The 14,851-nt window shown below is 42.3% G+C and overlaps 1 protein-coding gene across 2 annotated transcripts in view; it reads right to left on the reverse strand.

Moving 5' to 3' along the window:
* Positions 1 to 9,867: 9,867 nt before the first annotated feature.
* The window catches only part of PLEKHA8 (pleckstrin homology domain containing A8), a 36,671-nt gene continuing 31,687 nt past the window's right edge, over positions 9,868 to 14,851 (reverse strand). For both annotated transcript variants that reach the window (XM_063128644.1, XM_063128652.1), the window contains one exon: positions 9,868 to 14,837. In XM_063128644.1, coding sequence (XP_062984714.1) covers positions 14,640 to 14,837 — 198 coding nt within the window. In that variant the 3' untranslated portion in view covers positions 9,868 to 14,639. The remainder of the gene's footprint in view (positions 14,838 to 14,851) is intronic.

Here is a 14,851-nt window from a genome sequence, read left to right on the forward strand (position 1 = left end):
TCAATACACACTTAGCTTGGAGTAAATCCCATTGAACTCAGTCGGATTTATTTCTGAGTAGACGTGGTTACGATTGTGCTGATAGTTAAAGGAAAGTGAACCAGATGAAGGAGTTGATCAGCTTTACTTAGTAATAGAAAGTATATAAAAGTGTGAGAGATGTAAATAGATTGATTTCTATCAAGAGTGATTGAACCGGGACCATTCTGAAGGGTGTTACATTTGCATATTATCAAGGCCTACAGAATGGATCAACGAACTTTCCAACAGGCCCCTGGAAGGATGTCCCTCTATAGTGGAAAATTAAAGACTGATAGCCCAATCTTATGCATGTTTGCTCAAATGTAAGTCCCTTTATGTTCAATGGGTTGCAATCCTATGCAGAAAGGTATGGATGGGACTGCAGTCAAATTCAACCATTCTTCATGAGATGACCATTTGGGGACAGTTGACTCATGTGGAACAAGCTCTAGCGAGCATGCTTCTACTGTTCTATCCATCATGTTCCTGCCAAGATTTAAAGCTAATAATAATTTAACTTGTGTTAATATGCCTGAAATTTGCATTTTTCATTACGCAGCAGAATGGAACACTGCATTTTGAAATGGTTAGGATGGCATTAAAGACTATGGGTTGGATCCTGCTTTAGTCATACTTAGAGTTGATCCACTGAAATCAATGGAACTTCAGCTAGTCATAACTGACTAAAGGCCTATTGATTTAAATGGTCTACTCTGAGTATGACTAAATCTGGATCCAATCCTACTGCTGGAAAACTGCTATCATCAACTTTCATTTAATTTATATGCCAGAAAATGTTAAATTATCTGTTGTATTCTTATGTATCAGTTTGTAACTAGTTTCCTGTCTAGCAATTGTTTTCCAAACTCAGCTTTGTACAACATTCAATATTATTTGTATATATTCCTATTTGTATAGCCTATAGAAGTCACCCCATAGTGTGTTATTCAGACTATATGCTGTATAGATTTTATTTGTATATATGTGGTTGTTTTCCAAAAGGTTGGTTAAATGGTTATATTATCTTTGAGGGTATTTGGGATAATTGCTTATTTCCTTTGAAGCAGATATTAAAGAGCAAATTTAATGTTGGAAGTATGCTAAGAGAGATACAAATTGGAGTTATCTTAAATTTAGATAGACATCTAAGTACATTCAGGGAATTAAGATAAGTCAGTCTTTCCTATCTGCCATTAAAGGTCTGAAATGTAGGTTTGAAATGCATAAAGACATGTATAGCAACTGTTATTGTTATGTTCTGTTATTCCATAGTCGCTGAATAAGGAGGATGTTACACAATTATAATAAAAATCCTATTTAAACCAACACTTATGCACACCTTTCAACCATACACATAGATGTGTAAATTACTTTAATTCTGCATAATTTTTTTAAAAAGAGCCTTTAAGGCCCTTTCTACACCTAAGGGTTATCCCAGGAAAATGGAGGGATCGTCCCTGCCTGCTCCCGGGATCCCCTGTGTGGCATTTGGATGCACAGGAACGATCCTGGGACGATCCCAGGATATAGGGCCCTAAGACTGCAATCTTACACCCACTTACGGGGAGTAACCTCACTGAAATCAATGGGACTTACTTCTTATTAGGAGTAATAAGAAGTAAGGGATTGCTCATAATAGGATTGCATGTAAATTATTCAGGGTAAGGCTCCCTTATCTGAATTACTTACAACTATCATGAAACCTGATATTGAGCACAATCCAGAGGAAGTTAAACACATGTAGATCTCTTGAGCTCAGTGGGGCATCATTTAACTGCGAGCTTGTTAATTTCAGTAGAACGCAGTGTACATACCTTTCTTTGGATTGAGCCCAATGGCCATAATATGGCATATTATGGCTTTGTGTCTAATGACTGTCATGTGCTCTGCATTCTTCATATGCAGAAGCAAAAAAAAACAGAGTGTCCATATTGTGTAACACCTGAACAAAGGAGTGTGTGGAGAAGAGTGGACTGACTCCTTTCTGGCGCTGGCTTCTCACTCATCACTCAACATGACAGCCACAGATAGCCTTCCTTGGGTCAGTGCCTTTGTGCCTGGGGTCTCCAATGTGGTGCCCATGGACGACTCACTTGGTGCCCACCAGACTCTTTGGTCAGATCTACACCAAAACGTGTTGAAAACTGTATATATGGAGTGTGTCCTGGGCCCCAACAGTTGTTAATACCATTATAAACTGTTTTAAAGCAGTAGGGTAGATCCTGCCCTTGTCCCTCCTGATTTTTATTTTATTATGTGACCTTTGGGTCATGAGGCATATTGGGGCTCCTGCAGCTTCCTGTGGGGCAGCTGCTACCATTTCAATGTATTCCAATGGCCATTCAGAAGTGTAGGCAATTTTAAGGGGGTGTTTCTGGTGGTGGTGGTGGAAGTGATGAGAATCTGTAAGCCTGGAAATAAGCCCTGGGACTTTTAGGACCACCACACTATCTAGTCCATTTGGAGATGGTTCCTATAGATCATTACGTAAGACTGCAGTCATCTTTTTATTTCATGAATGGCTTTGCCTATTTGGAGATCATCCCTAGAAACAGCAGTGTTTGGAAACAGAGGAGCTGTTCCCTAGAACTATCCTGAAAGGAGGTATTTTGATTTGGATCACTTTCTAAGAAAAACAATTATTGATCTCTTACAGGTATTTTGTTTTGAAGATGGTCCCTAAAAACTTTCAGTGTTTTTCTATGGGCATTTGGAATGCACCAATGCTTTTCAATGGCCATTTGGTGACCTTTTTTTTAGCGTGTCCCATTTCTTTGCCATTTTAACTGCTGATTCTCCTTTCCTATTGCTTTATTGCTCATATGCATTGGTCTGGCTGAATATGAGAGCTATTCTACACTAGTCATTTATTGTGCACTCATGATTCCTTAGAGTTGTTTACAGGTTCTTTAGGCAACATCATGAACCTCCAATTTCACTTTGGTTTTTTAAGAGCACTTTCCCAGTTAAAATGGGGGGAAATGGGGGTATTATGAGCTTTTTTACATGATGTTGTTAATCAGCTGTATCTACTTTAAGTTTTGTCATAGAATTACTATATGAGGACTATGCGAGGGGCATTTCCTTTCCTGCTTTCAACTACATAACCTCTAGGAGGCACTGTGGTATAGTGGAACAGCATAAATACATAAGAGGAAATCATGTTTTCTTTCGTTTCACAATAAAATGCTGCACTTTTCCCTGCTCCAAAAAAAAAAAAAAAAACCTTCCTGAAAGTGCTGGTTAGACATAGAAGCAAAACTGGAGGGTCACACATAATGAACCCACAAAGAACTGTGAATAAGTAATGATGAGTGCACCATAAATGACTTGTGTAGAAAAGCCCTGTTTCTGAAAGGGAAAAGGGGCATTTTCCTACTATTTCCTTCTTGCATCTTTGCCCCATTCTGCTATAGCACAGTGCCACCTAGAGGCTATGTAGTGGAAAAGGAAAGCTCTTTGCGTGAGCTCGGATCTCAATTCTGCGATTAAACTGAAAGTAAATACAACGATTAACAGCCTCGTGTATAAAAGTTCCTTGTCAGCTTGCTGGGTTCCTGTGTACTCTTCTCATTTTTACCTACTTGAGTAGCCTATGTAATTCAGGTCCTATAGATTTGGGATTTTCCACTATCATACTGTAAATATTTCAGTTATGTTTACAATGTCCTGTCCGAGGAAAGGCAGATAGGGTACCCAATCCTGGCTAATGGCAGGACCTTCGTGGAGGGGGGGGCAACTCTCAACTCCACAGGAGTGGGGGAGTCTGACAAAATGGTTGCATGAATTAGACCATTTTGAGAGGATATGTAATGTGCTGTGTTTCTTGTTTAGGGAAGTATATTAAAATGGCAACAAAAGCATGGGTTTGAGACAAATAGATGTGGGCAACTTTCCCCCCAAGAGCCATATGTTGCAAAGTAATTGCTGATTCCTGGGAAATATTTGATTAAGGGCTAAAGGTTGAAGACAAATGCTAAATGTGAAGTCTTTGTCAGTTCACCAGCGATTAATAGTGGGTGTCTGCTAAATCCATTAGAAAATCCCGCAATTTACTTTGTCCGGGAAAACCAACCCCAAACAGAAAATGGTGTGTGTGCGGGGGATGGTAATGGGAAAAGCAAATAGGCCTTCCTTGGAAACCCACCACCACCACCACCTCCTTGTCTTTCATTTCTAAAGTTCATGTGCTGGACTGTATCCTCAGAGAGACGCACAGTGATGTCCAGTCCCATCCACCCATTCTAATTTCTATATTGGCATTTGGCAACAGTCCAGACTCTAACAGACTGGAGCAAGAAGTATTCTGGTATGTTTTGATTGCATTTGTGATCACTGAGCCAGTTAAGAGTGAAGGCCTATGGCAATTTGTTCAGCAAAGGAGATGTTGTGTCTGATAGGGTCAGCCAATGGAAATTGTATTAAGGGAATGCACTCCTACTGGAAATTACATTACATATTTATTTTATTTAATTTTTGGCAAAGAACCAGGCATTAAAAAAAAGAACTTTGTGAGATGTGTGTGTGTGTTCCTCTTCTCCATTACTTTGATGTTGCTTTTCTAGCTTCCTGTATGTGAAAGGATGAGTTCTCAGTGCAGTTTTAAAAATAAAATCTGGAGGTTTGCTTTGGTTTTGTTTCAAGGTTCTGTAGCTGGGGAGCATGGGAATCTAAATATTATTAGTATTGATTATTTATTATACATCTATAGTGCCCCATAGCCAAAGCGCTCTCTCTCTCTCTCTCTCTCTCTCTCTCTCTCTCTCTCTCTCTCTCACACACACACACACACACACACACACACACACGTACGTCTCTCTCTGTGTGTACATACATCTAAAATACCGTAGGTTGGATCTAGAATTAGTTAGACTGAAGAAGGACTTGCAATTAAGTCCCATTTCCATGGATCTACTCTAAAATTCACCCCCTCTGCATGGAGGCTGAAGTAGAATGGGGGGAAATCTCCTCATTTAGGCCAACTGGGGCCCATTTAGGCCCATACAGTGTATACTTCAACAATGTGAAGTTTTTTGGATCTTCACCCTAAAGACAAAATCCCCAGTTGGCCTAAATGAGGAGATCAATTGGATGGCTATGCGTTAAGTTTAATGACTATAACTCTGAGTTGATTGTTCTGTATTCCATTTTATTGACAATACTTTGCTATCTTGAAGTCCTACTGACTTTTTGGCTATGTGTGTCTCTCTAGTTGAGTTTGCAATGTAACTGGTGATGCTTACCTGCAGGGATAATTAATTGACATACAAGGAATTTTTGGTAGCTACAGTTAATTTGACAATGAGCCCCATTCATCAATTTAGAATGAATGTTTTCTTTAGCTTTAGCCTTGGTTAGGAGTATAATAACCCCAATTTACCACACCTGGGCTTTAACTGCCTTCACTAGTACATAAGGATTCAAACAACTTAGTATTCTGTTTTCGCTAGCAGCCTGTGTAAGAACATACAGTTTTGATCACAAGTAGTGCCAGACCTGTTGCATGTAAGTATTGTAGCTTCAAGTATTTTAGATTAAAATATACACTGCCAACTTCAGTTCATAGGAATTCTTTAAAAACTGTTAATATGTTTTTTGTTTGCACTTTCAATTCTAGAAAATAGCTCCATGCCATTTTAAAATCACCTCATTAGATGAAACATGAGGGCATGTATATAAAAGCTACCAGTGTGTCAAAAGAACTTGAACGTAGTAGGCTCCCGTTTAGCCTTTTTAAAAAAGAAGCAACAGAGTAGTGGTAAGTAGAAACACAGATTAAGAAGGAATAAAGACTTTTGAACTATTTTTCTGTAAACCTGTAGCTCCAGTATAAACAAGAATATGGCTAACGCTATGCTTTTTTGACTTGCAGGCTAAGACAATTCCAAAATATCTTTCTGTACTGTATATGTATGTAAATTCCATTATACCACTGAGACCCAAATTGGGTTGAAACGCGTTTGGTTTGTTTTGGTTTTAAAGTTTTTATTTGAGTTTATATATAATATTACACAGTTAGAATTTATTTGAGGTATACAGATTGTTTTTGGCACATAGTATATTAAAGACTTCTTAAGCATTTCATTCACCTGTACCAGATTATTGATAGTGGAACGATTAGAAGCTTTCCCACCCCTTTTTTTCCAGTTCACTGATTTCTCCGTATTTCAGTTTAGGATCGCTCAGGAGAAATGTTGTTGAGTAACTTAAGGAGGGTTTTCCATATTGTCAGCAGTTCAGAATGGACGGGTTTCTCCTATGGTACACCCATCCGGCTCGGCTTCAACCGCATGCTATATCCAGGCTTGAAGGCCACATATTTAACAGTCCTAACTTAGGCATATGATCAGAAGTTTCCGCACTTTATTTAGAGGGGTGAACCATGGCAGTGTCCCAAAGCTTGTCTCCTTGGATAATTTAGGCAACCAAGAGACTTGCAGGCAAAAGGGAATTGACCTCACAGGCCACGGAAAGCCCACAGAAACCTAGAGCAGTGTAAAAATAGCAGTTACTGCCCTGCCCCTCTAATTTTATCCCTATTGCCGTTGGATTGAGCTTTCTGGTTTGATGGAATTCCCCTAATATGTGGTGGGCTGAAGAAGTCGCTGAATGTCAGGCTCCACGTTATCTACAGTACCTGGGCTCGCTGAGCCAATATCAAGTTACAGGGAAAGAATCAAAATTGTGCCCTGGTGAAGGCCCAGCAGGACCCAACCGTGATGAATGGCTTCTCGGTTGCACGAAGGAGACTGGATGCCAGCTGTTAAGCAAAAACCAAGCGGAAAACTATGACCTATTGGAAAATATGTGAGACATGTCTAGTCTCTGAAGACGAGATACGGGCAGACAATATCAGGCCTGAAAACAGATGCTAAATTAATTGGGATAGGTTTGGCAGGAAGCCACAATCCGACCGCTAGAGAAGACCGGGAAGGGAAAACCTAACTACAGCTACATGTATTTAAAGGGTTCCTCTAGATGAGGCTTTTTAGCATGCAATCGTAATGCCTCATTCATGGAATTTTGCAGGGAGTGTTCAGGAGACGTCATTCTTGTCTTCCACTCATAATCCTGCCTTGCTCTCTTATGGCTTCTTCCACCTCTTTTTATTTACTACAGGAGATCTGTTAAGGGGGGGAAGAAGTTGCAGTTGCACAATGCCTTTGGCCTAGCAGTGCTAGGAGCTGGCGACAAGGGCAGGCATGGTGGGGCAGTTGCCCAGGGCCCACCCTCCAGCAGGGCCCTATGGACACGAGTCCCCTGGAGCGGCTTTTGCTCCTTGCCACGGCAAACTGCTTGCTCACTGCCTCTTTCTCTGGCCCAGTGAGGAGGAGCAGGAGATGCCACCACCCACTGGCTCACTGCCCATCAAGCAAGCAAGTGGCAGGAATGATGAGAAGGGCAGCTGGTGAGATTGGGGGTGAAAAGGGAGACTCCCTGAAGGAAGGGGCCTATTTATTTATTTATTACATTTATATACCACCCCATAGCTGAAGCTCTCTAGGCAGTTTACAAAAGTTAAAAACAGTGGACATTAAAAATACACACACACACACACACACACATATATATATATATATATATATATATATATATATATATATATATATATTTTAAACCAACAAAAACATAAAAACAACAATATCCATTTAAAACAACTGTTTTGGGGTCAGTTAAAAAACTCAGCATATGTTGTTAACTGCCTGGGAGAAGAGAAAAGTCTTGACCTGGTGCCAAAAAGGTGACTTGCTATTGAGGGTGACTTGCCCAAGGGTCCCCAAACACCTGGAGCCAGGAACCCTCAATCTAGACACACCTCAAATCCATTTGGCTCAGCGTGCAATGATGGGCAGCCACAAAAAGCTACACTATACTAATTCAAATACTCAAGGTCAAAACGAAGGGAATGTTTATGATTTCATCTGTTTCAATTAGTACCAAGGGCATGAAAGGAGCTATGTTTGCAGGGGCACTGATGCCCCTGTTCAGCATTAACCCTCCCCTCCATATTTCTAGATCACAAGCCTTTGTCCACGAATCTACCTTCGCAACAGACCTGAGACCCCTATCCATCTTTGAACGCATGGGCGTATTAGACACCTGTCCAGATATGCAGGCATGCTTGAGTCCTGCAATGACCATTGACTAGTCTTTTTACCTTATTACTTATTACCTTCTCCTAACGCTTTTGATTGGTTTATTAGTTTTATATTCTCATTATTTTGTTTCTTAAAAAAACAAACCCTAAAAACACTATCAACCAATGCCTATAGAACAATAAGGGCTAGAAACTTGCTTTTTGGAAAGCTGGAATTCTCAGATAATTGATTTGCAAACCCAGTTCCTTAATTCTCTACTGCGCAGTTCAGTCATACTTCCTCCCTAATATGAACACTATCCAGGACCTTATATACTAGCGGCATTCTCCAAGCATGGATTGTTATGTTGCCAAAACAGCACTAGCTGTGCACAAGAGGAAGTTATCATCAGGCTCTGGAGAATACTAAGGTTTCCAGAAGTAAAAAAGAAAATCTTCAGAAAAATTAAAGTGCCCCCCCCCCATTCTTCTTTTGCCACAGCAATTTCTCCAGCCCCCTGAAAATGCTACACAGAGTCTGGAGGTACTACCGAATGGGGTTCCATGTGGCGTATGTGTGGGGAGGGGATCCCTAGAAATCAGGCAGATGGAACTTCTGGACGTGGAACCCTTTGTCTTGCAGAAAGCAGATCCTGGATCCAACTCTGCATGAACAGATCACCCCAGCTGGAGGGTCACTTGTGGCTTAAGTCAAAACTTTAGGAAGCCATCAAAAAGCATTCATAGATCTTTGCTGTCTTCTTCTGCTTAGAAAAAGTGTTGACGGCACATGTATTTTTAAAAAGCCAACACTGATGAGCACCATCTTCTCTAAGTTGTGAAAGGCTGCCCCATAGTGAAAATGGCTGGGAACAACACCCCTACTTTTATGAAAAGGCAGAGACTTTGGTGTTTCATTCCCAGCTGAGGTGTCATGTAATGGTTTGGGGTGCAGATTTTCTGCAGGATGAGTGTACATTAAGATCATACCCAGCTGGAGATTGATAGTGTTCTGCAGGAATTTATCCAGCCACTTTTTAAAGCCATCCAAATTGGTGGCAAATCAATTATCTGTGGTAGTGAATTCCATAGTTTAACTATGTGCTGTATGAAGAATTCCTTCCTTTTATTTGTCCTAACTGTCCCACCAATCAGCTTCATGGGAAGACCCTGGGTTCTATTATTATGGGAGAGGGAGAAAAATGTCTCCCTATCCACATTCTCAACACCATGCGTAATTTTGTACACCTCCATCACGTCTCCCCTTAGCCTCCATTTTTCCCCACAAGCTGGACAATCCCAGCTGTTGTAACCTTCCCTCATAGGGGAGATGCCCCTGATAATTTTAGCTGGCTTTTTCCAGCTCTACAATATCTTTCAGGTGTGGTGTAGATTGTGCAGGACCTACCCCTGATATCAGACACACCACTAATTCCACCAGTATTTTATTTATTGCATTTATATCCCACCTTTTTTCCTCCAAGGAAACCTCCTCTTCATTTTATCTTCACAACAGCAAACCTGTGTGGTAGGCTGGGCTGAGAGTCTGACTGGCCCAGAGTCACCCAGTGAGCTCCCATGGCCAAGTGGGGAGTAGAACCCAGGATCTCCTGACTTCCAGTCCAACCTTTTAGCCACTACACCACACCGGCTAGTGGACATTTACATGATAGTGCACGTATGCAGCTCTTGTGGAAGCCAGCTTCACTTTGACTGGGGAGCTCTATACCCACCCCCGGCCCAGATTACAGCAAGCTCAAGACAATAAAAAAAAATCAGAAGACATTTTATTGTTAATTTCAGTGTGTTGTGGATTGGGCTCAACATGCCATTGTGGTAACTTCTGTGGTTTTATCATCTTTAGATTGTTTCACAATGTCCAGTTGCTGAAGATGTATTGATCATTTTCAAGCCATGCAGTAGGTTCAATGAAGCAGGAGCAATGGAAATAATAATAATTATAGAGTTTTCCTGCCATGACTTTTACTATGATACCCTATTTGTCTTTGAAAAAGAAAGAAAAAGTAATTATTTTAAATTAAGAGTCCTGCTGTAACATCAAGACTCTCACTGTACCTGGCAAGCATTAGTATAATGTGAAAACTTGTAGCATTTTAGTATAATGCATCATCAGAATATTATATGTAACTATGTTTTCAAACCTCTTTTTGTAATTAACCATGTCTTAAAAATAAAGGAATATTACAAAATATCAAATCAATGTAATACATGCCACCTCTGAGGGAGGGGGAAAGAAAATCTTGAATAAAAACTTTTGATCTTGATTAAATCCAAGTCTTATGCTACGTTATAAAGATATAGTTTACAAGTTGAAACATACCAGCAGTATTTGATACACAGTACTTCTGATTGCTTTTGGATTCTCATGTCTCATGCAAACATGTTCCGAACAGCCTGCTTATTACAGAAATACAGCTTCAAGGAGGTCTAAAGTGATCTACAGTATATTTAAATGAACAATCAGCTTCTCTTTACAGACATCGAGAACTACTAGATTTTTGCCTTGCTGCTCAAATCCCTGAGAATATACAATCGCCAGCCTTTAAAAATGAATCAGATGTCGGGAATGTACCAGGGTCTCACAAGGCAGCCAAGCTTACAACGGCATTTTGTTCATGTGACGTAAGTCACATCAATGCTTTGGAGATGAAACACGTTGAGCTCTTAGCTGTCAACACAAAGCATTGTGTAGTTCAGTTGAAAGATTCGCATCATTTTTCTCACTCACAAACACTTCTGCTTGCTATCTTGTGGAACGCTCACACTTCGCAAGGAGTCAGGAAACCAGCTGTTTTCCCTCACCAGGCAAAGTAGTTTTTGGTTTTGTTTACAATCCCCACCTAATGGGTTCTGTATCTCTCGTGTCACACCCATTAGGCCTTACCACCACTTGGCAATTTTTCTTGACAGAAGCATGGTGGCTATCGAGGCCAACATTCAATATCATAAAAGAACATTATTTTTCAGAAAATATCTACATCTTTTCTAAGTTATTAAACATTGAACTGAGGGGGAAACGGGAACCTGTTGGAGCATGTGCAGTGGGATGGTGGGGGCAGGGTTCCCACCCAAAATGATCTCAGCTATGGAAGATTCTGGAAGCAAGGCTCAGCGCAGGCACAGAGCCTATATGTGTGATGCACAGAGACCACGAAGAAGAATTTCCAAGTTATTAAACTGTTGCAATTTACATCAAGCTGGAGTAATCTTGTTGACTTAGCTGAAAACAGGGATGTATGAATAGTAGCACTTTTGTCTAGTCAATAGCGCAATTTTCCAGATTACAGATTGGCAATTTGTTACCCCAAAATATCATTTGACCTCTAAATTCAGACACCCAATCCAGCCAATTAATTCTAGAATTTCTTTAGTGTTTTCTTTCTAAATCAGTGCTCCCAATATTCTATTCTAAAAGCAACAGAGATCCATAGATATGCTTCGTATATAATATGGGTTTATAAATCGTTTTTTAAAGGACCTGTTCTACAACAATACTGTCCTGGGATGCATTTGATGGCACAGGATTGCACCCTTATAAGTTTACTAAGTGGCAACTGTAATCTTGTGAGCTGGTCACTGCATCCTGGTTCAACATGTTATTTAGCCCACCATAACCACACACCTCTGCAAGTACGTGAGAATCTGGGGATGGTAGGGTAGTAACTAGTCCTGGGCCAAATCCTGCTCCCTATATTTGGGAATGTTCTCCCTCCCTGAATTCTTGGAATTCCCCCCCACCCTGTGAAAGTGACAGAAAAAATAATGCCTCTTTTGCAGGGGAGGGGGAATTGAGAGAATTTTTCTCCTTGGGGAGAAGGCCAGGGTTTCCACATACTTTTTTAAAGTGTAGCTGGTCGCTGAGAGCCCTTCTTCCTGTTTTTTAGTTGTTCTAAAACTATCATCCTTCCCTTGACATCTGGAGGAGCCCAGTAGTTCTTACTAAATGTCTATTGGAGACCATGTGACCTCACTTTCTCCAATAAGCACTCAGGAAGAACTCCTGGGCTCCTGAAAATGCCAGGGATGATTTGAAAAAAATAAAAATAAAAAAAGAAACAAGACCCCTAAAACAACTGGCTACATTTAAAGGGGTATGTGGCAAACCTGTCCCTTCCCCAAGGAGAAAATTCTCCGAAACCCTCACCTCTCCCAACCACTTTTGCCCAAAATGCTGAAAATGGAATGGGCAAAATTTTCGGCCCAGCACTAGTCGTAACCACACAAATCTCCTTCCTTACAGTAAGCTTTCGAGTAGCTTCTGCATAGCTCCCAACTGCCATACAGAACATTTCCCCCCAGGCCTCTATGTTTCTCCAGATGTGAGACACATGATTCTTGAGCTTGCCAAGAAAGCAAAGTACCCCCCACTTTTTGTGTAGGGAAAGTGTGAGGCAACAGGAGGAAGGTGAACATGACAGACGAACCGGTGGAAGCAGAAGAACCAGCGGAAGGGACCAGAGACAGAGGCTGCGGTGGCAATTTGTTGGGAAGGGAGCGAGAAAGATGGCAGCAGAGGCTGGTTTTCGCCATACTGACATACTGGCGGCAATGTCAGTATATGTAGCCCTTTGATCCAAAAATGTTGACCACTATTCTTCTGGACATTTTGCTTCTTCACACTCCTGTATTATATAAAAAGTAAAATCCTGAATTCACTTGTCTATAGGTGATCAGAAATAGGTTGACATTAACACTACTGCAGTCTGTGGATTTCATATCCGGGCTGTACTTTTAAACAAGAATAGTGGGAAGAAAAAGCTGATTTATTCTTAATTACACTTAAGCCTTTTGTGGCTACTTTAAGCAGACAATGCTTTTAGGGATTGTTCACCAGCCCACTAGCATGGATTTGGTTCCAAAACTAGCCTTTCATAATCCAGATGTGGTAGATATTTCATCCATCTAAAGGAGAGGTGGGCAACTTGTGGCCTTCCAAGTTTTTCAGACTACAACTCCCATCTGCTCTAGCTAGCACACCCAATGGTGAGGGAAGACAGGCATTGTAGTCCAAAACATGTCCGATGTAAAGACATAGAATGTATACGATTTGGTTTTGAACAGCCCTCCAAACTAAAGGCCTTCGCCTGAAGCGGGGTGAAGCTCTTGCCTCAGGGGGCAGACTGGGAGGCACAGTAAATTGTGCTACTCCTCCCTCTCTGCTACTGGGAGAGGGGGGCTGATGGGGCTCTCCAGAGCAGCTACACTCAGTGGGTGCTTCAGAAAGCCCAATCCCACTCTCCTGCTGAGGTTAATGCCACAGCAAGAGAGACACCCGTCTTTTGTTTTGCTCTGAGGGGAACCTCACAGCAAAACAGAAGACAGGGGGCTGCCCTCAGCCGTCTGCCCTCTGGCTCACACTGGGAATCCTCTCAGCGAGAGCCGGACAACAGGTGGGATGGGTGGGTGGGCTCTCACCAGAGCCCCGCCGGGCCCATGGCTCTCCCGATTGTGATGCAGCAGTGATGAAAAAAGTAAGGGATGGGGAGCAACAAGGCAAGGGGAAGTGGGGGGACGCACATAACGAGGGAAGGGGTGCAGGCATGACGTAGTAAGGGCAAGGGGGCGGTGATGGTGGTGAGGCAACGGTGATTAGCACATGTGCTCTCTCTCGCCTCAGGCAGCAGAAGGCCTTGCCTTGGGCCTGCCTGAGCTAAGAGGGAGCATCTGCAGGGGCCAATGGGGGTGGGCAAGCAGGTCCATTCTCCCTGCACCCGTTTCCCACACATCTCATGGCAAACTCCCTCCCTCCCTCCTCCCCACATCTACCTGTACTGCAAATGGTCACCAGGCCAAGACCAATCGCAAATGGTCACCAGGCCAAGCACAGAGATTTTTCTGGTACTTCTGACTTTGCATTAAAACGCCAAATTGGAAATAGGGGCAGCTCCTGTACACACCCCAAATAACATTAAGAAGCCAGCTGTCATCATGGCAAGGAGAACTGGGCAGAACCTTAGTTACTGCAAACGGATAGAGCCCCGTCGGGGATGGATACAGCTGAGCGACCGCTTCAATGTTCAGGGCTGAAGTCAAGTCATGGTGTGCGTGTAGGTGGCTGCGGCCCTAGTCCCTGGCTTCTGGCTGTGATTTAACTTCCAAGGAAGACTTGCGTGGACACTTAACTTGCATGGGATGTGGGGCTTGCCAGGCTAAACTCTGCTCTTGCTTCTACATCGTTATGAATCGGTAATCATTCCCCCAGTATAGATCAGCTCTGAATGATTCAGGCCAAAGATACAAAACGCTGCAGCTGTTGGAGGTCTGGCCCCGGTTGGCCTGCCACGGGATCTGGCCAAAGGGGCTCGCCCCGAAGGCAAGCAACAACCTTCCCAGGATATATAGCACCTCTGCATTTAAACACAAACAAGCGTTTTTAAAAAATGTATATAAAAAAAGGCGGACGCTTTGAGTCCCTTCCCAGGTATGCAAAAACACAAAGGAACAGAAATAGCCTTCTAGAACAGAAGCTATGTTAATGGACGCAATCCCTGAATTTGGGAGGCCCTGGCTTGGCCAGAGCTCACACCACTTCATCCCTCTCCAGCCCATATTCTTCGTACAGCGTGTCCAAGATGCCGAGCTGTTTCTCCATGGCTGGTAGGTAGCTATCAAGGTCCCTTTGCATTCCGTTCAAGAAAGCGCCGTCCCGAGGATCGTATCCGTCAACACACAGCGCGGCCAGAAAGCCTTCATAGGTGGGAGATGCCTTCAATGCTAGCTGCAAGGAGAAGA

The sequence above is a fragment of the Elgaria multicarinata genome, chromosome 1, assembly GCF_023053635.1.
Source record: "Elgaria multicarinata webbii isolate HBS135686 ecotype San Diego chromosome 1, rElgMul1.1.pri, whole genome shotgun sequence".
In the NCBI taxonomy this organism is placed as follows: Eukaryota; Metazoa; Chordata; class Lepidosauria; order Squamata; family Anguidae; genus Elgaria; species Elgaria multicarinata.